Here is a 26,888-nt window from a genome sequence, read left to right as displayed (position 1 = left end):
AAATCAGGGCTCGAACAGAAAGATTCAAGTGCTCGTTTTTCACGCGCGCCGTTCTAGAGTGGAACGGTAGACAGCTTCAAGGTGGTCCATTCAACCCTTTGCCAGGCACTTTATTGTGAATAGCAGAGTAGTAACGTAGATGCAGATGTAAGTATTACTGGATATACACATTGAGCAACCATGAAATGGATATGATGAGCCCGTTCTGTGGTCAGCGTAGTCATCACATGTGATACCGATTGACTTCTGCTGCTGGGTTCATGTAAAAGACCAACCGAGTTTGTTAGCCTACAGGCGAAACTCGGACCAATCTGTTTGCTATGATTGTTACGGGCATTGAAATTGTACACCAGTGTGTACAATAATCGGTCCTGTGTAGTTGTACATACTGTACTGGTCACAAAGTTCGAAATCATAAACAACTGGTGTAAAATAATGAGTTGTACAAAATAACAGGACATGAACCGAGCAGTTCTGCAACAAAAGTGTATGTACGAGGGCATTCAATAAATAATGCAACACCATTTTTTTCTAGCCCAGTTGCTGTGGAAAAAACACGGATTTGTTGAGGGACATGGTGAAATACTTCTGTTTAAGCCCCTGTAGCTTCATGAAGTTTCAGTAGATGGCTGTGCCATACGTAGCCTTCAAAATGAAGTCGGTAACGGAGGAGCATTCCAAGCAGAGACACGTCATAGAGTTTCTTTTGGTGGAAAACTAGACCATCGCAGATATTCATAGGCGCTTGCAGAATGTATACAGAACCCTCACAGTGAAAAAAAGCACGGTGAGTCGTAGGGTGAGGCAGCAGAAGCCTGTCCGATGTCGATCGCAAACAAACACCTCGCCGCAACTGGACGACTCTGTTGGTAGTGCTGGTACACTCCACCAGTTTGGATACTCAAAGACGTTTGCGCTCTGCGTGCCTAGCCTCCTAACAGAAGACCATAAGGAGCAACAAAGGACAAACTGTGCGTAGTTGGTTGCACGTTATGAGGCTGATCGTAATTTTTTTTTTTTTTTTTTTTTTTTTTTTTTTTTTTTTTTTTTTTTTTGTCTGGCATCGTTACTGGCGATGAAACATGGGTTCATCAGTTAGAACCGGAAACAAAACGGCATCCGCCACACCACCTCTCCCCCGAAGAAAAAGTTCGTAGCAGTACCCTCATCGGGTAAAGTAATGGCGACGATCTTCTGGGACTCTGAAGGGGTTGATCAATTTGATTTCCTGCTTCATGCTGCAACGATCAAATCTGAAATGTATTATTCCATCCTCAGCAAACTGCAGAAACGACTTCCGCATATTCGCGATCACAAAAATAAAAATGGTTCAAATGGCTCTGAGCACAATGGGATTTAACACCTGAGGTCATCAGTCCCCTAGAACTTAGAACTACTTAAACCTAACTAACCTAAGGGCATCACACACATCCATGCCCGAGGCAGGATTGGAACCTGCGACCGTAGCTGTCGCGCGGTTCCAGACTGAAGCGCCTAGAACCGCTCGGCCACACCGGCCGGCCGATCACAAAAATACAAACGAACTTCTCGCTATCCATGGCAACCAAGGCCGCACACGAGCCTGCTCAACCGACAGGAGGTCGCAAAACTTCATTAGACTGTTCTTTCTCAACCACCCTACAGGCCGAATCTCGCACCTTCCGACTTCCATCTGTAGGATCCAATGAAGGACGCACTCCGCGAGAAGCAGTACGTTGATGACTGGTAGGTTATTGATGCAGCATGACGTTTGCTGCAACCTCCCTTTCCTGTTCCAGTCGCGTATGGTTCGCGGGAAGAACGACTGCCGGAAAGCCTCCGTGCGCGCTCGAATCTCTCTAATTTTACATTGTTGATCCCCTCGGGAGGTATAAGTAGGTGGAAGCAATATATTCGATACCCCATCCAGAAACGCATCCTCTCGAAACCTGGACAGCAAGCTACACCGCGATGCAGAGCGCCTCTCTTGCAGAGTCTGCCACTTGAGTTTGCTAAACATCTCCGTAACGCTATCACGGTTACCAAATAACCCTGTGACGAAACGCACCGCTCTTCTTTGGATCTTCTCTATCTCCTCCGTCAACCCGACCTGGTACGGATCCCACACTGATGAGCAATACTCAAGTATAGGTCGAACGAGTGTTTTGTAAGCCACCTTCTTTGTTGATGGGCTACATTTTCTAAGGACTCTCCCAATGAATCTCAACCTCGCACCCGCCTTACCAACAATTAATTTTATATGATCATTCCGCTTCAGATCGTTCTGTACGCATACTCCCAGATATTTTACAGAAGTAACTGCTACCAGTGTTTGGTCTGCTATCATATAATCATACCGAGCGAGGTGGCGCAGTGGTTAGCACACTGGACTCGTATTCGGGAGGACGACGGTTCAATCCCGCGTCCGGCCATCCTGATTTAGGTTTTCCGTGATTTCCCTAAATCGCTTCAGGCAAATGCCGGGATGGTTCCTTAGAAAGGGCACGGCCGATTTCCTTCCCCATCCTTCCCTAATCCGAGCTTGTGCTCCGTCTCTAATGACCTCGTTGTCGACGGGACGTTAAACAATAATCTCCTCCTCCTCCATATAATCATACAATAAAGGATCCTTCTGTCTGCTGTTGCATTACTCGTGTAATGTGTTTTATGCTTTTATCGGTATCTCTTATGGTACATGCGACATTACAGTAGTCATAACATCATAAGTAGATGATTTATTTGTGTGTAATACTAAAAGCCATTAGTAACATTTCAGTAAATATCCATACATTTTACCAAATAAAAGTCTCCGCCACTTTTTTCTGTCTGTATGTGAAGGCTAACCTCAGGAAGTGCTGTAGGGGCTTTGATACGGTTTTCACTAATACACAGACTGATCGACGAGGAAGGTTTGCGTATATACGTGCGCATGCTGAAAAGTAATGTCTCAGATATTTTTATGTGAAATTAACATAACATTATTAACATTCTGCATCTTTATTCTTCGTGTCTACATATTTACAGCCCTCTGCCGCTGGAGGGCTCCGAATTGTAGCATGTAACATGACGCGTGTAACGTAACTATGTCGGTGCGTGAGAACCGGCGTGCTGTAATCGAGTTTCCAACCGCAGAAAACATTCGCCCACACATGGAGCATCCTCTCAATCAGCATGGCAATGCCAGACCACACAAGAGCGCTGCGACATCTGCATCAAACCGACGCCTTGGGTTCACTGACATCGATTATCGTCCATACAGTCCTCCCTTCGCCCCATCCGACTTTCATCTGTTTCCAAACCTTCAAGGACACCTTTGAGGACTTCACTTTGATAGTGATGAAGCGGTGCAAGAACAGGCGAGGTTGTGGCTCCGTCAGCAAAGTCAAACATTTTACAGTGACGCTATCAACAAACTGGTTTCTCGTTGCGAGACATGTGTTCGTTACCAGGGTAAATATGTTGGGAAATAAATATGTAGACATGAAGAATAAAGATGTAGAATGTTAATACAGTTTGTTTTATTTAAAAAGCTTTACGCGTTTTCACATTAAAAACTTAGGAGACATTCCCTTTCAGCACGCGCGCGAACAATGGAAGAGACTTTCGAAGGTGCCAAAAAAATTAGCTGCTCAACAGAAATTAAATTTTACTGATATAAACGTGATCTTTGTGCCTGGCCAAGAATTTCCTTCTTGTCGTAAGACGTCAGTGACGATGTGCTGTAGGTCTGACACTAGGAGGCGGTAGTACACTTGAAGGTTTATACACTGAAGAGCCAAAGAAACTGGTACATCTGCATAAAATCGGGTAGGACCCCACGAGCACGCAGAAGTGCCGAAGTACAACGTGGCACGGCCTCGACTAATATCTGAAGTAGTGCTGGAGGGAACTGACACCATGAATCCTGCAGGGCTGTCCATAAATCCGTAAGAGTACGAGGGCGTGAAAATCTCTTCTGAACAGCACGTTTCAAGTCATCCCAGATATACTCAATAACGTTCACGCCTGGGGAGTTTGGTGGCCAGCGGATGTGTTTAAACTACTAAGAGTGTTGCTGGAGCCACTCTGTAGCGATTCCGGACTGCGGGGTGTCGCATTGTCCTGCTGGAATTGCTCAGTCTCTCGGAATGCACAATGGACACAAATGGATGCAGGTGATCAGACAGGATGCTTACGTACGCGTCACCTGTCAGACCCTTATCTAGACGTATCAAGGGTTCCATATCACTCCACATGCACATGTCCCACACCATTACGGAGCCTCCACCAGTTTGAATAGTCGCCTGCTGACATGGCTGCAACACTAAGAGAAAGGATGATTTTCACTACTCAAGGTTAAATCTAACTTTGGCTCAGAACGGGGTAAAATATGCGGCCACAAAAGCCTTTGGTCACTTACCTAAGAGCATAAAAAGTCTGACAGATAGCCATATAGCCACTGGAGCCACTCTGTAGCGATTCTGGACTGCGAGGTGTCGCATTGTCCTGCTGGAATTGCTCAGTCTCTCGGAATGCACAATGGACACAAATGGATGCAGGTGATCAGCATTTAAAAGGACATTAAAAGAATTTCTAAATGGCAACTCATTCTACTCATTAGATGAATTTTTGGATACAGTAAGTGGGTAATCCCCCCCTTCCCAAAAAAAATTAAGTGTCATGTAATATTTTGTGTAATGTAATATCTTGTATAGACACCTTTTATTAACCTGATACGTTCCACATCATTACGAAGTGTCGTATTCATGATCTATGGAACAAGTACTAATCTATTCTAATCTAACCTACATGCAGGGTCCATGGATTCATGAGGTTGTCTCCATACCAGTACACGTCCATCCGCTCTATACAATTTGAAACGAGACTCGTCCGACCAGGCAACATGTTTCCAGTCATCAACAGTCCAATGTCGGTGTTGACGGGCCCAGGCGAGGCGTAAATCTTTGTGTCGTGCAGTCATCAAGGGTACACGAATGGGCCTTTGGCTCTGAAAGCCCATATAGATTATGCTTCGTTGAATGGTTGTTGATAGACCAGAACCTGCAGAAAATTGCGGAAGGGTTTCACTTCTGTCACGTTGAACGACTCTCTTCATTCGTCGTCGGTCCTCTTGGTTCAAATGGCTCGGAGCACTATGGGACTTAACTTCTAGGGTCATCAGTCCCCTAGAACTTAGAACTACTTAAACGTAACTAACCTAAAGATATCACACACATCCATGCCCAAGGCAGGATTAGAACCTGCGACAGTAGCGGTAGCGCGGTTCCAGACTGTAGCGCCTAGAACCGCTCGGCCACCCCGGCCGGCTCGGTCTCCTTCCTGCAGGATATTTTCCGGCAGCAGCGATGTCGGAGATTTGGTGTTTTACCGGATTCCTGATATTCGCGGTACACTCGTGAAACAGTCGTACGGGAAAGTCCCCACTTCATCGCTACCTCGGAGATGCTGTGTCACATCGCTCGTGCGCCGACTATTACACCACGTTCAAACTCACTTAAATCTTAATAACCTGCCACTGGAGCAGCAGTAACCGATCTAACAACTGTACCAGACACTTGTTGCCTTATATGGGCGTTGCCGACCGCAGCGCCGTATTCTGCCTGTTTAGATATTTCAGTATTTGAATAGGCATGCATATACCAATTTCTTTGGCGCTGCAGTGTACTTGTTGGTATGAGTGCGTGGTGACGCGTTTTGGCAGTGTATGACGTGAGGAGTGCCGTGCGGTGTGTGCGCAAGCCGGCGCGGTCCTGGCTCGTACAGAAGGCTGGTGGCGGCCCCTCGCGAACCGGAAGAGGCCGCTACATTTCCACTCCGGCGCCCCCGGGCATGGCCTTGCCGAACGGTCTGCAGCTCCCGCCAGGAAGTTTGCCCTTTCCTGGCCACGCACCAGCTCCTGCTTCCAAGCCTTCTTCTTTCCATACACACTACTGGCCATTAAAATTGCTGCACCACGAAGATGACGTGCTACAGACGCGAAATATAACCGACAGGAAGAAGATGCTGTGATTTGCAAATGATTAGCTTTTCAGAGCATTCACACAAGGTTGGCGCCGGTGGCGACACCTACAACGTGCTGACATGAGGAAAGTTTCCAACCGGTTTCTCATACACAAACAGCAGTTGACCGGCGTTGGCCGGCCGAAGTGGCCGTGCGGTTCTAGGCGCTGCAGTATGTAACCGCGAAACCGCTACGGTCGCAGGTTCGAATCCTGCCTCGGGCATGGATGTGTGTGATGTCCTTAGGTTAGTTAGGTTTAACTAGTTCTACGTTCTAGGGGACTAATGACCTCAGAAGTTGAGTCCCATAGTGCTCAGAGCCATGTGTGTGTGTGACCGGTGTTGCCTGGTGAAACGTTGTTGTGATGCCTCGTGTAAGGAGGAGAAATGCGTACCATCACGTTTCCGACTTTGATAAAGGTCGGATTGTAGCCTATTGCGATTGCGATTTATTGTATCGCGACATTGTTACTCGCGTTGGTCGAGATCCAATGACTGTTACCAGAATATGGAATCGGTGGGTTCAGGAGGGTAATACGGAACGCCGTGCTGGATCCCAACGGCCTCGTATCACTAGCAGTCGAGATGACAGACATCTTATCACCATGACTGTAACGGATAGTGCAGCCACGTCTCGATCCCTGAATCAACAGATGGGGACGTTTGCAAGACAACAACCATCCGCACGAACAGTTCGACGACGTTTGCAGCGGCATGGACTATCAACTCGGAGACCATGGATGCGGTTACCCTTGACGCTGCATCACATTCAGGAGCGCCTGCGATGTTCTACTCAACGACGAACCTGGGTGCACGAATGGCAAAACGTTATTTTCTCGGATGAATCCAGGTTCTGTTTACAGCATCATGATGGTCGCATCCGTGTTTGGCGACATCGCGGTGAACGCACATTGGAAGCGTGTATTCGTCATCGCGGTACTGGCGTATCACCCGGCGTGATGGTATGGGGTGCCATTGGTTGCACGTCTCGGTCACCTCTTGTTCGCATTGACGCCACTTTGAACAGTGGACATTACATTTCAGATATGTTACGACCCGTAGGTCTACCCTTCATTCGATCCCTGCGAAACCCTACATTTCAGCAGGATAATGCACGACCGCATGTTGCAGCTCCTGTACGGGCCTTTCTGGATACAGAAAATGTTCGACTGCTGCCTGGCCAGCACATTCTCCAGATCTCTCACCAATTGTAACGTCTGGTCAATGGTGGCCGAGCAAGTGGCTCGTCACATTACGCCAGTCACTACTCTTGAACTATGGTATCGTGTTGAAGCTGCATGGCCAGCTGAAACTGTACACGCCATCCGAGTTCTGTTTGACTCAATGCCCAGGCGTATCAAGGTCGTTATTACGGCCAGAGGTGGTTGTTCTGGGTACTGATTTCTCAGGATCTATGCACCCAAATTGCATGAAAAAGTAATCACATGTCCAATGAATACCCGTTTATCATATGCATTTCATCTTGGTGTAACAGCTTTAATGGCCAGTAGTGTACTTCTTCTCCGTTCAATACGAATATGGAATACGAGGCTTGTAATTCCAACACAAGCATCTCACTGCAGGCTGTTTACTGATCGGAGGCACCTCACGTGATGACGTCTGATAATACTAAACAGTGACCAGCCAGTACGTGTAGCTAACTGCTTAATCGCTACCGTCGAAATTGAGGCGGCAACCGAGGCAATGTATCGGCCTGCAACAGCAGGGTCGTTCAAAAAGTTTCATCCGATTTCCGAAGGCTATAGATCATACTTTAATTAATATTGGTTGGTTGTTTGATTTGTGGGAAGGCACCAAACAGCAAGGTCAGCGGTCCTATCGAATTAGGGAAGAATGGGGAAGGAAGTCCGGCCGAGCCTTTCCGAAGGAATCATCGCGTCATTGGCTGATGCCATCAAGGGAAATCACGGAACCAGGATGGCCGGACGTGGGCTTGAGCCGTTATCCTCCCGAAAGCGAGTCCAGTGTGCTAACCACTGCGCCACCTCGCTTGGTGTTAATTAAGCTACAAACCTGGGGTGCATTTTAACTTGTGCATAAGAATACGAAGATTTTGTTTTCAAAAGAACCATCCGACTTTTGGATATATCTTTTACGTGCACACACGTACAACCTTGTGGTTCTTTCTGCAATTACATTTACGATCAAAGTTTTAAAAAAATGGCTCTAAGCACTATAGGACTTAACTGCTGAGGTCATCAGTCCCCTAGAACTTAGAACTACTTAAACCTAACTAACCTAAGGACATCACACACCTCCATGCCCGAGGCAGGATTCGAACCTGCGACCGTAGCGGTTGCGCGGTTCCAGATTGCAGCGCTTAGAACCGCTCGGCCACACTGGCCGACTCAAAGTTTTCATTTACCTTTCACAAACGTCGGATTCGTCATCCGCATGCAACGTGAAACGCGGCGGTTGCATTTGCACAAAACTACCTAGCTTTACCGCAGACTTCCCATTTTCATTACTGCAAAATTGGACATATGTTTACCACAAAATATTAGGAAACACTACCGCAAATATAAAGTGTAAAACAGCTTACCTTTAAAACTGGCAGCGAGGCACATCGCTTGCCCTAGTAAAGTATTTGTCCTAGAGTGGGATAGGCTGGAACCGATGTGTAATTCTTTTTACGTACGCCAGTAACGATAATTCACCACGTTGATATTTGTCCCACAGTTCAGTAGCGCTGGCCGTTGTGGCCGAGCGGTTCTAGGCTCTTCAGTCTGGAACCGCGCGACCGCTATGGTCGCAGGTTCGAATCCTGCCTCGGGCATGGATGTGTGTGATGTCATTACGTTAGTTAGATTTAAGTAGTTCCAAGTTCTAGGGGACTGATGACCTCAGATGTTAAGTCCCACAGTGTTCAGAGCCATTTGTACCAAAGTTCAGTAGCAAAACGATGATTTTCACGTTCTCGTCTATTTATTTTTATTTTATAATGCACTAAGTTAAAGGATTGATTATTTTTACTTTGCAGTTGCTTTGGAGCTCCCACATACTCGTGGGTAGAAGGATGGCGTTTGTAAATTTTTTCTTTTAAATCTCGATGAAACGACTCGGCTGAATTCGTAGTTCTGACTTCCTCTATTGGTATACTGGCCCCTAAATTCTCATTGGGGACTGATATACGCAGGACGAAGCCGGAATTCGACTACCTTTCGTTACCATGCCTAACTTTAATGATAAATGTCTTCCATCCGGTGTTCAAGATGTATAGAACAGACGAAATATCCTCAGACTCCTAGAAAAATATAATAATTCCAGTTCCAATGAAAGCAAGTGCTCACAGGTGGGAGTATTACCGAACTATCAGTTCAGTAAGTCATGGTTGCAAAATACTAATATCAAATCCCAATTCCTTAAAGATGAATGGAAAAATTGGTAGAAGCCGACCCCAGGAAAGATCAGTTGGGATTCCGAGGAAATGTAGGAACACGTGAGGTAACACTGACCCTACGAATTCTCTTAGAAGATAGACAGGGGAAAGGTAAAACTACGTTTATAGCATTTGTAGGCTTCGAGAAAGCTTTTGACAATGTTGGCTGGTATACTCTCTTTGAAATGGGGAAAATATCAGGGGTAAAATACAGGGGCGAAAGACTATTTACACCTTTTACAGTAACCAGACGGCAGTTATGAGTCGAGGGGCATGAAAGGCAACCAGTGGTCGAGAAGGGAGTGAGACAGGGTTGTAGCCTATCGCTAACGTCATTCAGTCTGCTCACTGAGCAAGCAGTAAAGGAAATCGAAGAAAATTTTGGATCAGAGACTACGGTTCAAGGATAGAAATAAAACCTTTGAGGTTTGCCGGTGACATTGTAATTATGTCAGAGGCGGAAAAAGACTTCGAAGAGCAGTTGAACGGAATGGACAGTGTCTTGAAAGGACGGCGTAAGATAAACATCAAGAAAAGTGAAACAAGGATAATGGAATGTAGTCGAATTAAATCAGGTGACGCTTAGGAAATCAGATTAGAAAATGAGACATTTAAGCATTAGATGAGTTTTGCTATTTGGGCAGCAAAATAACTAATGGTGGCCTAAGTAGAGAAGATATAAAATATAGGCTGGTAATGGCAAGAAAAATGTTTCTCAACAAGAGCAGTTTGTTAACATCGCATATAGTTTTCAATGTCAGGAAGTCTTTTATGAAAGTATTCGTATGGTGTATACCCATGTATGGAAGTGAAACATGGACGACAAACAATTTAAACAGAAAGAGAATACAAGTTTTTGAAAAGTGGTGCTACAGAAGAATTCTGAAGATTAGACGGGTAGATAACCTAATTAATGGGGAGGTACTGAACAGAATTGGGGAGAAAAGAAATTTGTGGCGCACCTGACTGGGAGAAGAGATAGATTGACAGGACACTTTCTGAGATATGAAGCTATCACCACTTTAGCGCTAGAGTGAAGTGTGTGTGTGGAGGGCGGGGGGGGGAAGGGGGGGGGAAGCAGGGGGAGGGGGGGGGCTACAAATTGTAGAGGGAGACCAAGAAGTGAATACAGTAAGCAGATTCAGAAAAATTTAGGTTGAAGTAATTATTCGGAGATGAAGAGACTTGCACAGGATACAGTATTATGGAGAGCCGCTTCAAACCAGTCTTAGGACTGAAGACCACAATGACGACAACACTTTCTGTGCAACTTCAAAAACTAAGACTGTATGTATGCAGCATGTAAAGCTGATGAGTGTTTTGGTGAAACGTAAAATTTCCTATCTGCTAATACAGATCGCATACTACTACACAGAAATGGTCGATTTTGATCACAAGTGAAAAACATTGTATTATTTTCCAATTCGATATGTTAAAATATCTAAACTGTTTAACTGCTATAATGCCTCCTTTACAGTACGAGGGTGAATGGACATCTGTTTCCTTCGGGCTCAGTAGAACGGTAGTGATGCAATAAGCCTAGAGCTTTTGTTTCCACGATCATGAATGTCTCTTAAAAACACTGTTTCACTCATTTTTCGCTTATTTCTTTCAAGAAAAGCGTGTGAAGAACTAATTTCACAATTTAGTAAAACAATACGAGCAGAATTATCAGTGTCAGCTAGCTACGAAATACAGAAAAACGAGACTCTTATTTTTGTTTAACGTACAGTGAGGCATGGCGACAACGTGAGGTCAATGGTGCACTGTGAGATCAGTGCGCTCCTTAAGGCCGATCAATAGTCGAGGCAGCTCACTGGTAAGCAGTGCTCTTATATGCAAGTGCCCAGTGCCAGCGCAGAAGTTAGCCTGTATGAAAAATGAAACGACTGGCACGGTCTCGCAATTATGGTAACAGCTAAATCTCACGGGTACGTGATCCTGTAACCATCTTTTCCGCAAAAAGGAATGGGCCGTAAATCGTTTCTCGGGAAACGGCGCAAAACACGTGAAGCTTTGAAGAATCTCACTCTTGCTTCACAACGGTATGTGACGGCTAAGTTTCGTTGTGGCAGCCCGCTTTTTCACTAGAATTTGGCATCATTACAAACACTAAAAGTGAGAGGAAAATATTATTTTTCTTCTCCATGACCAGAATGAATTCACAAAACTCTATGTTCACTGTCGCCACTATGAAAAGCTTGTAGCAGTTGATTCATGTATGATTAGAAACATAAACGTCCTCGGAAAACCCGGCAGATAGACCCACGAAGAATGGCTAAGTCTTGGCTGGAAAGACGATTAGACTTCAGTGGGCTATGTACAAAGCTCTGTCGAATGCGTTCTGCGTCCTGAACGAACAGGCGGGTGCGACCTGTGATTTCTCCTTACATAAACAACTTGTGTTGTGAAACTGATGGAGCCATCGTCGAATGCTTTGAGCTGTAAGAGGAGCATTTTTTTATATATATCTTGAACTTTAAAGCCCCAAACACCTGAGGTCATAAGCTCTTGCACTTTAGACTAAACTCACTCCCTACAGTTGTAACTGAACAGTACCTGTTGAAATGGAGAACTAAAAACTCCTTTTGTTGCTCTGTTATCGCAATCTCGACTCGATGGACATTGGGTAATGAACAAGAGAGCGAACGAGCTAACCAGGGAGGTCTCTACCGACAACTTACCACAGACACCAAGATAAACTTGCAGTTTCGACGCGTAAGTTAAAAGTCACCTGAAGTTTGTATCTTAATTCACTTAGAAAAATTAATCTGCTAAAATCGGATGAACAGTTTTGAAACACAATGAATTCCACAGGCAACAGTATGGCGAATGCTTAACAACAACTATCTGTGAGCCTAGGCCTGGGAAATACTCGATTCTTCTCGATACCAACAAAGATTTGCGTCAGTGTTCTCGAAGTAGCTCCACTGTGTCATAAATCAGAGCTCGTGGGTCGAGTCCTGCCTCAGGAAGTGACTAGGTATTCCATGTATCATTACTGTATGTCTTATGAAGACATTAGAATTCCATTCATACAGCACACTGTATTCGAATTTAATGTGTTATGTACATACTATAATGTAATTCATATAAGGTCTACAACTTTGGTTCCGACGTTTCTTTCTCGAAGTTCTATTCTTTACTGTGAAAAACTCTTAAAAACTTTACAATCCAAAGTACTGGCCAACCCTGGCCATTACTTTCTCTTATCTATCGGGTAGCATACGAATCCTGTGGTGGAAGTACTGGGCGTCTTTTGAGAAATTCTATGAATAGATCCAATTTTGTACTTGTTCATATGACCGAAGGTGCTGGTCAACCAGGCCGTGTGCAGCCGATCGAATAAGATGGTAGTCAGAGGGAGCAATATCTGGAGAATACGGCGGGTGAGGTAGGACTTCCAATTTCAACGTTCCCAAGTGTGTTCTGACGGGTTTTGCATTATCGGGTCGAGAACTGTCATGCTGTATCTAACGCTGTATTGTGGCCGTTTGGTGCTCGATCAAACGCATGATCTGCTTTCGATAACGATCTCACAGTGATCGTTTGAATAGCTTCGAAAACCTTCTCTCTTCCACCGCCATGTCGGTCTTACACGTCAGAATCACACTTCTCGAAGCGTTGAAACCATTCTCTGTACGTTCTTTCACTAAGAAGTGCTTCACCATATGTCTTACCCAGCATTTCATGAGTCTCAGCAGCACATTTCTTCACGTTAAAGCAGAAAATTAAAAGTTCCCGCAAATGACGAGAACTGCGCTCGTAAGCTGACATTTTTAATGCAGAACAATTTTATGATGTAATCACAAATCGACTAATATTTTGATGGTGTTATGTTTAGAATTGCCTAAGCTTATTGAATGACACTTTCGATCTGCACCACCACTTGCCGCCACTGCCATCTATTGCAAAACAGTGGAAGCAACGTTGTTGACCTAATACAATACATTTGATTCGAACTTCGATTGTTGAAGCCTAGTTGAATCGATGACGCCAAATTTAAGAAAAAGTATTGTTACTATTTTCACGTTATTGGAATCCGATCGCCTGCAAAACATGCTGTACTAGACAGACAATACTAAGAAACCAGAGATGCGAAAATAGCTGCGTATCCGGACATCGATTTTGTCCGTTAATTAGAAGCCTGTACAAGAAGCAGAGAATATTCTCGAAAAGGAAAGGTTTCACTTTAACATCGCATCGACATCGAGATAACTGGAGTTGGAACACATGTTGGGAATGGACGAGAATGCGAAAGGTAATTGCTGAGTACTTGTTTTCTCATTCGCCTGACATGATTCAAGGAAATTTAAGTCAGGATAGGATCGGAACACGGCTTCTCCAAAAGAACCACCCGGTGACTTAAACAATGTGAACCCTACACTGGTACTATTCTGAAGAGATAGTAAAATTAGAAACAGTTATCTTTTTAAGACATATTACTACTTAAAATCTTAACTTTTATTTGTGTTACTCTTGCGTTCTTTATTAACATTATCACTAACAATTTCAAAAATTACTGTCGTGATCAGTTAGCCATCTGATGATGACATTAATTGCCGTAACCAGCAGTGGTATTATTAATTAAAAAAACACTATTGTGACTGATAAATGGAAGTGAATACTCAAAGCAACTGACAAATGTTAAAGCTTTAGCCTTTCGATAGCAAATGTAAATCAAATCTCATTTTCTTGCAGTATTTTGTCTAGGTCATCTACGATCCCTAAAATCTGTTCCTCGTTGTTGACCACTGCCTAGCGATTGAAGTCTCTAAGATCAACACTACAGTCCTGAACATCGCATGCGGACTGGATGTCACTGCTGCTGAAACCTGTGTCACTACGTTTTTCATCTGTTGCCTTTTCTTCAATGGGAAACTTGCTATAGCAATTTCTAATAGTGGTTACACTAATGCTTTGTCACTCAAGGTCTACTGAATAAGCGATGGTCTTCAGATTTACAGATTTCAAGAACATTTCACCATCTGAATTTACTACTGAAGTGAGCAGTTTACGGCAATGAGCCTCAAATGCTCGTATGATCTCCTGATCCAGCGGCTGAATTCATGCTGTTGTGTCTCAGGCATAAACAATTTTTTTTATTGTTTCGTATTCTGACTGGAACGCATCAGCATGTGGATGAGCTGGGAGGTGGACAAGGATCAGCAGAACTTCTTTTCCCAGTTTAAAAGATCGCACGTGCTTCCTCACTGACTGAACAAACGCTTCTTGAAACCACTTTTTTGAAGATGACGGATTTCATACAGTCATTCTTTGAATGCATGTAAGTGGACTGTAATGATGACATACGTATTTCCACGTTTAAAAGATCCCTGGCTATTACTTTTACCAATACAAAGAGATTATAATGAGATGAACACCCCTAGCTGCATACAAGCGTTGATATAAGTCAACGGGAACAGTTGAAAATGTGTGCGCCGGCCTGGACTCGAACCCGGGATTTCCTGCTTACATGTCAGACACACTGTCCATCTGAACCACCGAGGACACAGAGGATAGTGCGACTGCAGGGACTTATCTCTGGCATGCCTCCCGCGAGACCCACGTTCGCAACTTATTGTCCCGCACTATATTCATAGTGCCCTTGCCCATTATACTCATCACTCGCGGCTTTACTGCCGATTCCCGTGAGAGTTCGGGCACTGTTCATGCATCCGCATAGAAGAAGATGATCAATGGAATGGCCGGTGAGCCTTATAAACAGGGTGTCCCAGCTATCTTGTCCACCCAAAATATCTGTGGAACAATAACAGCTATTGGAAAATGCCTTTTCCGGTATCAATGTAGGGCTGGGGACCATGAATGTACATATTTGGAAACATTCTAAAACGAAAGCATATGTGTTTTTTAACACAAACTTATGTTTTTTTAAATGGACCTCCTATATTTTTTCTTCAGCAATCCATAGCATGACAAAACACATATACAATGGCGTTGATTGCTTCGCAATATTCCCATTACATCCCGAGATATTAAGACGCGAAGTTGACGCTTGAAACACCCGACATGCGCTGCTAGCGCACGTCCTGAGGCTCAGGCGTGAACCCCATGCTGCCCGTAATCGCGATGTGATTGACATGCGTAATCATACTTCCATACTTATCAAGAGGTCCGAAACGAATAATACGGTCTGCTGCCATGCTGCTGCGATTACGGGCAGCACGGGGTTCACGCCTGAGCCTCAGGACGTGCGCTAGCAGCGCATGTCGGGTGTTTCAAGCGTCAACTTCGCGTCTCAATATCTCGGGATGTAATTGGAATATTGCGATGCAATCAACGCCATTGTGTATGTGCTTTGTCATGCTATGGATTGCTGAAGAAAAAATATAGGAGGTCCATTTAAAAAAACATAAGTTTGTGTTAAAAAACACATATGCTTTCGATTTAGAATGTTTCTAAATATGTACATTCATGAGCCCCAGCCCTACATTGATACCGGTGAAAGTCGTTTTCCAATAGCTGTTATTGTTCCAGAGATATTTTGGGTGGACAAGATAGCTGGGAGACCCTATATATATATATATATATATATATATATATATATATATATATATATATATATATATATGTGTGTGTGTGTGTGTGTGTGTTTTGATTACCCTATTTATTTGTAACAAAGAGGAGGGTGATTATCTATTTCTTCATTTTCAAACCCGTTTTATTTCATGAATTTTTTACATCGAGAGTTTTGATTGGAAGCAGTTGACTTTAAAGCGCCATTATATTACCGTTATACCCGATCCAGTCATACTAATGTGACCATTGCCTATGTTCGACATCAACGTGCAATGACCACTCACAGACGGCATGTGGCAGCCCTGGCAGTGGAGAGTATATAAAATGTGTCGAGGGAGACGCGGAAAACAGTGCAGTCGTTGTCGTAATGCGAAAACGGAGCGATTTACTTGACGTCCAAAAGGGCACGCTCATTAGCTTTCGGACCAACGGTGGAAGCATTTCCGAAACGGCTAAGTTTGTGAACTGTTCGTGTGCCGCCGTGGTTAAAGCATACAGTGCACTGCAAAATGGTGCTATCCAAAACCGGCACCGAGGATGTCGTGGTGTACCATGGGCCATAAATAACAGAGGTGAACGACGGCTGCGCAGATGGATACGGGCGAATAGACGTGCAGCTGTTGAGCAACTGACCGCTCAGATGGACTAAGGGGCTACCAACGATGTCTCCTCAACCACGGTTCAGTTAACGTGGCTTCGTATGGGTCTCCGCAGCAGGCGCCTGGTTCGTACACCCAAGCTGACAGCTGTTTATGGGCGACGAAGACTGGAATTTGTACGCAGGTACCCCCAGTGGACGGTCACTGAATGGCGGCAGGTGGCCTTTTCAGATGAATCACATCTTACGCGTGTACGTCTGAAAGCAAACACCATGCAATAATTGTCGGTAGGGTCCAGAAAGTTTTCGTCGCAAACTGTGTCTGATCTCGGCATTCTGAAAGGCACAATGGATCATCAGAAGTATGCATCTGTCCTTGGAGACCATGTCCACCCCTACATGCCGCTTGTTTTTGATCGGCACTATAGCATCTACCAGAGGGACAATGCAACGTACCACACAGCTCGCATTGTACGTGCTTGGTTCGAAGATCACCAGGATGCGTTTACCCTACTTCTCTGGCCACCAAGCTCCCCGGCTTTAAGCACAATCGAGAATCCGTGGGACCACCTCGATAGTGCCATAGATTCTCAACCGAGAAACCTATCCCAGCTGGCCACGGCGCTAAAGTCGGCATGGCTCAAAATCACTCTCGGCACCTTTGCACAGCCTTGTTGACTCTCTCTGCACATCCTGCAGCGATCCGCGCTGCGAAGGTTGTTATAAAGGCTTTTGACAGGTGGCCACGGTAAAGTGACTGGACAGTGTACATTCGATGATTATTTAAGTATCCATCTTTCAGAAAACCGTGAAGCGGATTCACTGTCGGAAGTTCTCGAGTCTTCTTCAATGCTCGTTTGGATAACTCCATGGCAACGTTTGAGAAACATTCGTCGGAAACAACAGCCTTTGTTGACATATAAATCAAAGTGAAATTTAGCAGCTGGGGCTTTAATAATTAGACCGAAAAGTGGCACATCTTCAATTTGTGTTATTAAAAACCACCTACAAAGACATTCGTCAGGTTCACTGTCTTTGATTATTCCCGTCCATTTTCTATCCATTTTCACATCACTTTCAACTGTGTTTACAAGTGTTTTAAGTATATTCTATTCTGGGCAATCATCCCCTGATCATTTCTTCAGATACACCACATATACTTTCTTAAGTTGCTTTTATATCATCATTCTTCACACGATCAAAAATCTTTGGTTTATCACTCACAGAATATGCTTTTTGTTTCTGCAACATTGTAACCACCACACAGAAATATAGACTCTCAATTAATAATACATGATGCACATTGTGGCTGTGCTCATTTAGACTATTGTCACTTTGTTAACTTTGTCACAATGTCAACCGCGACACATGTATTCAGGATTCTGTCCAATGACATTATAGATATAATGATAATAAGACAAATCCAACATTGAACATTGTTAACCCTATCTCTTCCGACTACTGTTGTAAGTAGGCTGTTTCGGTTTTTATATTGGTAACGCCACGTAGCGCTCTGTATGAAAATCACTGGCTGTGCTGTATGCAGTCTGTGGCTGGTTTGCATTGTTGTTTGCTATTGTAGTGTTGGGCAGCTGGATGAGACAGCGCGTAGCGTTGCGCAGTTGGAGGTGAGCCGCCAGCAGTGGTGGATGTGGGGAGAGAGATGGCGGAGTTTTGAGAGCGGATGATCTGGACGTGTGTCCATCAGATAGAGTAAATTTGTAATACTGGATATCATGAACTATATATATATATATATATATAATGACTTTTGAACACTATTAAGGTAAATACATAGTTTGTTCTCTATCAAAATCTTTCATTTGCTAACTATGCCTATCAGTAGTTAGTGCCTTCAGTAGTTAGAATCTTTTATTTATCTGGCAGTAGTGGCGCTCGCTGCATTGCAGTAGTTCGAGTAACGAAGAATTTTGTGAGGTAAGTGATTCATGAAAGGTATAGGTTATTGTTAGTCAGGGCCATTCTTTTGTAGGGATTTTTGAAAGTCAGATTTCGTTGGGCTAGAAATATTGTGTGTCAGTTTAAGCACAGTCATTTATAATTTTTCTAAGGGGATGTTTCACTGTTCTCAAGCCTTGATGGATACAGGGATAAATGATACCTCAGAAATGCAATATGCAGACAGTAATAAGATAATTACACCGCGTTATATACGAATCTGTGGTATATCGTGTTTTTACTGTATTAAATTCTTTTATTTCTGTTCCAGAGCCTACGGATATGTCAAAATGGAGAAAAACGGTTGTGCTTCGGTTCAAATTCGATGTTTTTGGATTCTACGGCCAGAGGTATAAAACACACTGTTAATCCGTTTTGACAAGGTTCATACAAAGAAAAGATCACAGATTCGATTTTAAATTGCAGAAAATGTTTGTGTGAAACACTTAAGAAAATTTGACTCACGATCGTTTATGCCAGCTGCATCACGATATACTGCTTTTCATTCCTTCAACTGCCTCATAACTGTCGATATAAGGCACACCGTACCTGTCCCCTACAGCAGCTGAAAAGGAGGAGGGGGAAATGAACCAGGCCATGCTGAATTCCAATAAACGAAGTATCGACCTCATCTAAGTATTCATTTCCGTATAGGTGTGGGTGTATGCCAAAGTGTTTCCTCATTTCTCCCTTAATTAATAGCCGAAAGAAATCAAGAAACACAACAGTAGGCCCAGTTGCTTTACACGATGAATAGGGACGCGCCACTAACAGTTTTGGACAACTACAGTGAAAAATTGCCATTTCTGTCGGATGATGAAGTCAAGGATGGAAATATCACAACGGACTAGCCAATTTTATTACGCGGAATCAGTGAAAACGAAGATCCATATTCGTCAATTAAATGTTGGAATCCCCCACTGATTTCCTGTGTCGACGAGTGTTACACAAATGTGTAGCTGTAGTTTGTAAAAGACTCGTTTTTCAAGCCATTAACTGGAGAGTCTTTTTCCATATGTGGACTCTCATACATTTCCTTATAGTGAGACTGCGGACCTTAACGTCTTCATCAGAAGATCGTCTCACCATTTTTAGCGTCACTAGCCCTCACGCCATGAGACATTGCGGAGAGGATTGAGACTTCGGACACAACTCTGGCTCATAATCTGATAATCAAGTATGTCACATCTTTACCTCCCCTTGCAGACAAAATCTTGGTGACGATAATCCTTCCACCACCGGTATTGGAATCATCTCTATCCGGATCGAGTGCCGTCACACTGGCCTATGTTATCAATCTGAGATACGAAAGCTAGTTTTATGTCTGATATGAGAGCTTATCCAACGTAGTGTTATTTTTGTGTCGTATGGAATAAAGGAATCTTCTCCTCTTGAAAAGAACAGACGTGCCGCCGACTTTAATGTCGTCATCTGGCCGACACATGATCACTATAATTATCTTACGCCATCCATACGCAATATTCTGCGAAGAGATGCTGATCCATAGTTTCACCTTAAATAAAGTCACCATCCGGAATAGAATGAATCAAAACAAGGTAGAAAAACAATCAGAATTTCAGAAACTAATTACTTCTTTCAGCAATGTTCAGCGCACTACTTTTGTTTTAATCCTTATGCGCTGTTCAAATTATCGCATATAGCAGGTACTACCGTAATAGAAATCATGAGGTCCAAGAAGTGGTACTCAGGATGAACCAGTGCTACGCAAGTCCTTAAAAGGAAACGCCTAACATACAGTTCTGAGCGTATACTTTTCAGTCAATTAGAAAATGCCGAAACGGAAAAGGAGTGACAGCAAATTTACAGAAAAGAAAAACTGTTATCGTTCGAAACTCTGCACTTGATCATTGTATGAAAATGACAGAAATTTAAATAACAAAATGTAAGTAGTAACAGGCGTCGTATATAGGACACTAAGCTGTCAATACAGAAACCTAGGGACAACTGCAAAAGCGGAGAAGATTTGACCTCACCTGGGCAGATACTGCAATACAGTGGAGATGAAGCAACAAAGCCTGCAGGGAAGCGTGCAGAAATATGTGCAGTCGTACAGCGTAACTATGGCAGCTTAATTAGCCAGATACGAACTTATATCAAGGCTTCCCAACACTCGCTCTTCTCGCACGTCATGTGAGACTGGGGCAGGAACAAAGGTATACCAAGCACCCTCCGCCCCACACTGTAAGGTGACTTGCAGAGTATAGATGTAGATGTAGAAGGCATTAAAAAGATTAGGAGAGAGACGCTCGACATCTTATTTGCTCTTCTTTTCTTCCTGCTGAACCCTGCCCATTGATGGTCAGACTACTTTGCAGTTAGAGTAACTTGGTTATTTTCGCAATACTGCAAAATGCCCAAACAGAGATATTTCCTTGCTCAGACTACTGCAGATTTTCCTCAAGACTTGCCCGGAACCTGCCATAAGCTGCTGTAATGTGACTGCTTTTCTCTCCATTCATAAGGTATAAGATATTAAGCGAATCATGTAATATCCCATTACAACGAGGCTGCTGACATGAATTGCAGCAACAATTGGGAATAACAAGGTTACACCTGCGTCCCTGATTAACAATGAAGTGCTTTAGATGCTACATAGGCTTCTTTCCACCCTGAACCGTGCATCGTCCTGTAATTTTTATGTTGTAATTCAGCCGACAGCGTATTCACTACTGCCAAATTAAACTTACTACTTTATCCTGGCGTTGATGGTACGAGAACAACTCTCGTGTGCTCGGTCGGATCTCGGAGCAGATGGTAAACATATTTCACCAAAATACCACTTTGTCATGAACTGCCAGTTGCTCTCCTGAACTGAGGTGGTCCATGGCGAAATAATGTGCTTGTTGGAAACCGAGATCTGACCCTGCGTATTGGAATTATTCTGTCACTCATTATTTCTTATTCCTATTTGTTCCTCTTACTTTGTTTGTGATCAAATTTACCCGATTACACATACGTTTGAAGTATAGAGCGCACACACAGAAACGACTCATTCAAAAATAACACAAATATACGAGACGAAACTCGAACTCTCGATCTTCCCTTCAAAAAGCAGCGACGATACCCCATTACCATGGACGCTTGCAGGTATATGCTACGATGAACTCTTCAGTAGATCGAGGGATGCTACAGTGATTAAGGCATATGACTCGTACTCATATTCGGAAAGAGAAGGGCAACAAATTGCTGTCCAAAAATCCTGGATCCTTTTTTTCGTAAATCACTTGAGGTGAATTTTGAAATGGTTTCTTGTATAGTACCACTGCCAATTCTTTCCTCCATCATTGGCCAGTTAAGTAGGTACTCTGTCTCTAATTACTTCGACGTCTACTAGACGTTAAATTTTAACCTTACTATTTTATTTGTTGGAAGATAGCTCCCGTTGAGTTAGCTTAAAGATATGATAAATTTCGTTTGACTAAAAGAAAAACATTGACCTATGTGATAGTAAGAAAAATCACGACGTGAATTCAATGACAGTGACAGATATACATCGAATCACGAGCTGTTTCCGCGGTTCCAGCAAGAGCGTGTACTTCACATCCTCACTGTTTTCTGCCTGCCTTTAAAAGCAGAACAGAAATTACCCTCATCCACTTAATATTTCAGAGCAATAGATCATTTTTTTAAAATTCCATATTCAATTCTTAACCTACTATTGTTGTTGCAACACAACAGTGACGTACATCATTGACACACGACAAAGCGCAAGGCCTTCAGAAACGAGATTTATTGAAGGTACGATCGCTCTCTCATGGTTCAGTCTCACTACAAATCTTCACTTACAGATCCAAAGACAATCCAAGGTAAGTCTGTATAATTACTCGTGCTAAATTTTAGTTTTCCCACATGTTCGGCAAACGTGCAGTTTTGACTAAATGTGGAAGAAAGCGACCCACTCCATTGGTAACGAACGACATAAATAGTATTTTATAAATAAACCACGATGTAAACACACACCACATGTCGTAGCGGCTTCCAGTTGGTTCAACATTAACGTTTGCCGGTATGACGCTACTGATGAACTGAAAATTTAACGTCTAACGTATGCGGTGGCTTGTATACTAAAGGCAGTTTGTCTCAGAAAACGTGTACCAGTCGCCTGGTGCTCTCTACACCTTCTAAATGGCATGCAGAGTTCTGCATAGGAACAGTTTGAGACAACACATCGTGAATTCATGTCAGTGCAAAAAAGATTATCTTGCAATGTAACGTATATCTGGATTGTCCGCGACTACGTAACTGACGTGAACCACGTCTTAAAAAATGCAAAGGAAAGAGAGAAAACCAACATTATTTATAGCAAATATTATCGAGGTAAATTTATATAGTTAGTGACGGAGTAGTTTGTTAGAGTGCTAGAAGGTTACACTTATCTGTGGGCAAGTATGCGTTATCGCTTGTAAAAGGAAAATGTTCGATATAAAAGATCCCTTCAGCCTACAAATATCCATGGACGCATCCTGAAACTTATTGAGAAACGAAAGGTTTATGTTGAAACAAGCACACTCAGCGCACAACAGATATGAATCCCTTCTAACTCATACTCAGAAAGTCAAAATTATCACGGATCACAAAAGTGAAAATATTGAAAAAGCGCTGACGGTAAAAAAAAAAAAAAAAAAAAAAATACCTGAATGCCTGAGAGAAGAAGTAAGTAATAGGGGAATTGCGGTGTACACTTTTTCGGAAAGTACAAGAATAGAAGATTGCATATTACTTACACGATCCATCTACGAAGAGTCAGCATCTTTGAATGGTTCTCCGTAGATGTTCTGAGATACAACACAACTCGAGCCAACAGCTGTGCGCGACGCAGGAAGAGAAGGTGCGATGCCCCCAACAATGAGTCGACTAGCAGCGTTGAGCGTGCTACGAAACCATCTTCCGAGCAACTCCCGTGAGGAAAGCGAGCACACTGACAGCGGCAGCCGCCCCCGCGCCACAGCTTTTCATGTAACAGTCTCGCGCCGTCCATTGGCCGCGGCGAAGGCCCGGGGAACGCCAGAGCCAACCGCGCCGCTGTCTTGCCCCCTACCACAGGACCTTGGTTGTTCGCCGCTGCAAAGAATAGTTTCACGCAACGCTGCTCAACTGCAAAAGCAGATCTGCATCGCATTCTTCAATAATGCCTTCTGAATCCGACGTGCGAACGTGGAAACGCCAAGCGAATACGAATACCTCTAATTGTTCTAATTGTTTAAAGCTCACTGTTCGATGGGCATGATCTTTCAACCTCACAAAAAATAGTAAGATCGCGTAATGAGAGTTATTTAGACCTCTCTCTCTCTCTCTCTCTCTCTCTCTCTCTCTCTCTCTCTGAACTGCTACTCTTTTTTAACAGTCCGAAGACTGGTTTGACGTAGCTATCCATGTTACTCTATCCTGTGGAAGCCTTTTCATCTCCGAATAACTAGTGCAACTTACATCCTTCTGATTCTGCTTACTTTATTCAACTATTTGTCTCCCTCTACAATTTTTATTCCCCCACACGTCCTTCCAGTAAAAATTGGAGACAGCTTGATATCTAGTTACGTGATCTGCCACCGAATCTTCAACTTTCTTCTGTAACACCACATTTCGAAAGCTTCTATCGTCTCCTTGTCCAAACTGCTTATCATCCACGTTTCACATCCATGCATGGCTACACAGAAAAAGACTTCCTAACACTTAAATCTATAATCGATGTTAATAAATTTCTCTTTTTCAGAAACGCTTTTCTTGCTATTACCAGTCTACATTTTATATCCTTTCTACGGCGGCCATCATCTGTTATTCTACTGCCCAAATAATAAAACTCATCTAATACTTCAAGTGTCTCATTTCCTAATCTAATTCCCTCAAATGGTTCAAATGGCTCTGAGCACTATGGGACTTAACATCTGTGGTCATCAGTCCCCTAGAACTTAGAACTACTTAAACCTAACTAACCTAAGGACACCACACACATCCATGCCCGAGGCAGGATTCGAACCTGCGACCGTAGCAGTCCCTAATTCCCTCAGAAACATCTGATTTAATGCAACTGCATTCCATTACACTTGTTTTGCTTTTGTTGACGTTCATCTTATATTCATTCCGTTCTTATATACTTTCTGTTCAGCTGCTCTTCCAAGTCCTTTTCCGTCTGTAACAGAATCACAATGTCATCGGCAAACCTCAAACTTTTTTTTCTTCTCTTTGAACCTTAGTTCCTACTCCAAATTTTTGCTCTGTTTCCTTCACTGCTTGCTCAATGTACAGACTGAATAACAGTGGGGATAGGCTAAAACCCTGTCTCACTCCCTTCTCCACCACTGCTTGCCCTTCATGCCCCTTGACTGCTATCTGGTTACTGTACAAGTTGTAAATAACCTTTAGCTCCCTGTATTTTACCCCTGCTGTATTCAGAATTTCAAAGAGAGCATTCCACTGAACACTGTCAAAAGCTTTCTCTAAGTCTACAAATGCTATAAATGTAGGTTTACCATTCCTTAATCTATCTTCTAAGATAAGTCGCAGACTCAGTATTGCCTTGCGTGTTCACACATATCTCCGAAATCCAAAATTATCTTCCCTGAAGTCGGCTTCTACCGGCTTTTTCATACTTCTTTGGGATTGGAACACTTCGTTCTTCTTGAAGTAAGGGTTTTCACCTGTCTCATACATCCTGCATAAAAGGCGGTAGGCATAAATTAGTAAATGGTAGTCGAAACTCGTAATTATTTAAACACAATGGAACATGTATATACAGGGTAAACCCGAACTTCCCGACAATATTTCGGTTGTTGTTCAGGGACATGTTCTGCGTATTTTGTTACTAGGGAGCAGTGAGACAGAGTAATAATGTAAAAAATATTTGTTCTGTTTCCGGCCGGTGTGGCCGTCGGTTCTAGGCGCTACAGTCTGGAACCGCGTGACCGCTACGGTCGCAGGTTCGAATCCTGCCTCGGGCATGGATGTGTGTACTGTCCTTAGGTTAGTTAGGTTTAAGTAGTTCTAGGGGACTGATGACCACAGATGTTAAGTCCCATAGTGCTCAGAGCCATTTGAACCATTTTTTTAAATTCTGTTTGCTACCTCAACTGCCTTTGTTTCTGTAGAGATAACTTCACAGCAGTGAAAAACATGTAATATGCAATCACCAAAATGTAAAACACAAAACAAAGTAGTGCAACAACCCTCGGATGATGCTCGCAATCTTATCACAGTGTGTTCAATTTGTTCTGTCAGTGTACGCCATTGTGCGTCTCTTCGACTGCATTCAGTGAAGCCATGCAAGAGGTGCATATCGGTCAACTCTTCATCAGTAAACCTATCCATACTGCGGTGTATCAATGTTAACGTAAATCTTAACATTTCCGTAAAAGCAAACCCGAAACAGAACCGACCAGCACTGAATGTAAGCTTAAGGGCGAAAAGTATAGTGAGTATTACTGTTTTCAGCAGGAAGCTCCATGAATGAGTGGAGCGAGACTGTTTACAAATAAGACAAACGGCGCACACACTCGACAATTGTACTGTTCTGCAGATACTTTCAGTGCAATAGAGATACAAAGATAAACTGGGTAAGAAATCAAACGAAATGTAGTTACTCCGTATCAAGCCACCGGAGACCAAGGAACCGTTGTACCAAAATAATCTGAAAATGTAGCAGAACAACCTCCGAAATGTCAGTAGAGATCGAAACCATTTTTTGTATTTATTGGATTAGTAGTGACATTTCAGCGTGAGTATTAGTATAAATACAGAAATGTAGTTATAATGTATTGTTTTAATGGACTGCCGTTTTGGTGTTTTATTTTAAATATTTAGTGTGACATTTATGTACACTACCGGTTGTGGAAATTGCAACACCAAGAAGGACACGCATGAATTCAATTAATTTAATACCACGGGTTAGGTACATGACAAGTAACAAATTATTACCTTTTCAAATCTGTACATGCCCTTTGAGCCCTATTATTCAGTATGTCGTGTGGTCACAATGCGCTGCAATTAGAGCTGCTATACGCCGTAGCATTGTTCAAATGTCTGTGAAATCTTATGGGACTTAACTGCTAAGGTCATCAGTCCCTAAGCTTACTCACTACTTAACCTAAATTATCCTAAGGAGAAACACACACACCCATGCCCGAGGGAGGACTCGAACCTCCGCCGGGACCAGCCGCACAGTCCATGACTGCAGCGCGTTAGACCGCTCGGCTAATCCTGCGCGGCCCGTAGCATTGAATCAATAAGGTTCTGAATACGTTCTTGAGGGACTTCCCTCCACGCAGTTTGTATCTGAGCCCACAAATCCGCGACACCAGTTACTGTAGGACGGTGACGCACCAGGTGCCGACCAACCATATCCCAGACATGTTCCATGGGCGACATGTCTGGCGAACGTGCAGGCCAGGGTAGCAATGG

General features: G+C 43.4%; 1 protein-coding gene across 1 annotated transcript in view; it reads right to left on the bottom strand.

The window, feature by feature from the left end:
• LOC124722863 (cuticlin-5) overlaps positions 1–23,394 on the bottom strand; it is a 325,648-nt gene extending 302,254 nt beyond the window's left edge. The window contains exon 1 of the mRNA XM_047247993.1: positions 23,222–23,394. Within this exon, the coding sequence (XP_047103949.1) occupies positions 23,222–23,247 (26 nt within the window). The 5' untranslated portion in view covers positions 23,248–23,394. The remainder of the gene's footprint in view (positions 1–23,221) is intronic.
• Positions 23,395–26,888: the final 3,494 nt, after the last annotated feature.

The sequence above is a fragment of the Schistocerca piceifrons genome, chromosome X (assembly GCF_021461385.2).
Source record: "Schistocerca piceifrons isolate TAMUIC-IGC-003096 chromosome X, iqSchPice1.1, whole genome shotgun sequence".
NCBI classification, from domain to species: Eukaryota; Metazoa; Arthropoda; class Insecta; order Orthoptera; family Acrididae; genus Schistocerca; species Schistocerca piceifrons.
The sequence above is the reverse complement of the archived record's forward strand: the minus strand, read 5'-3'. Positions and strand labels throughout refer to the sequence as shown.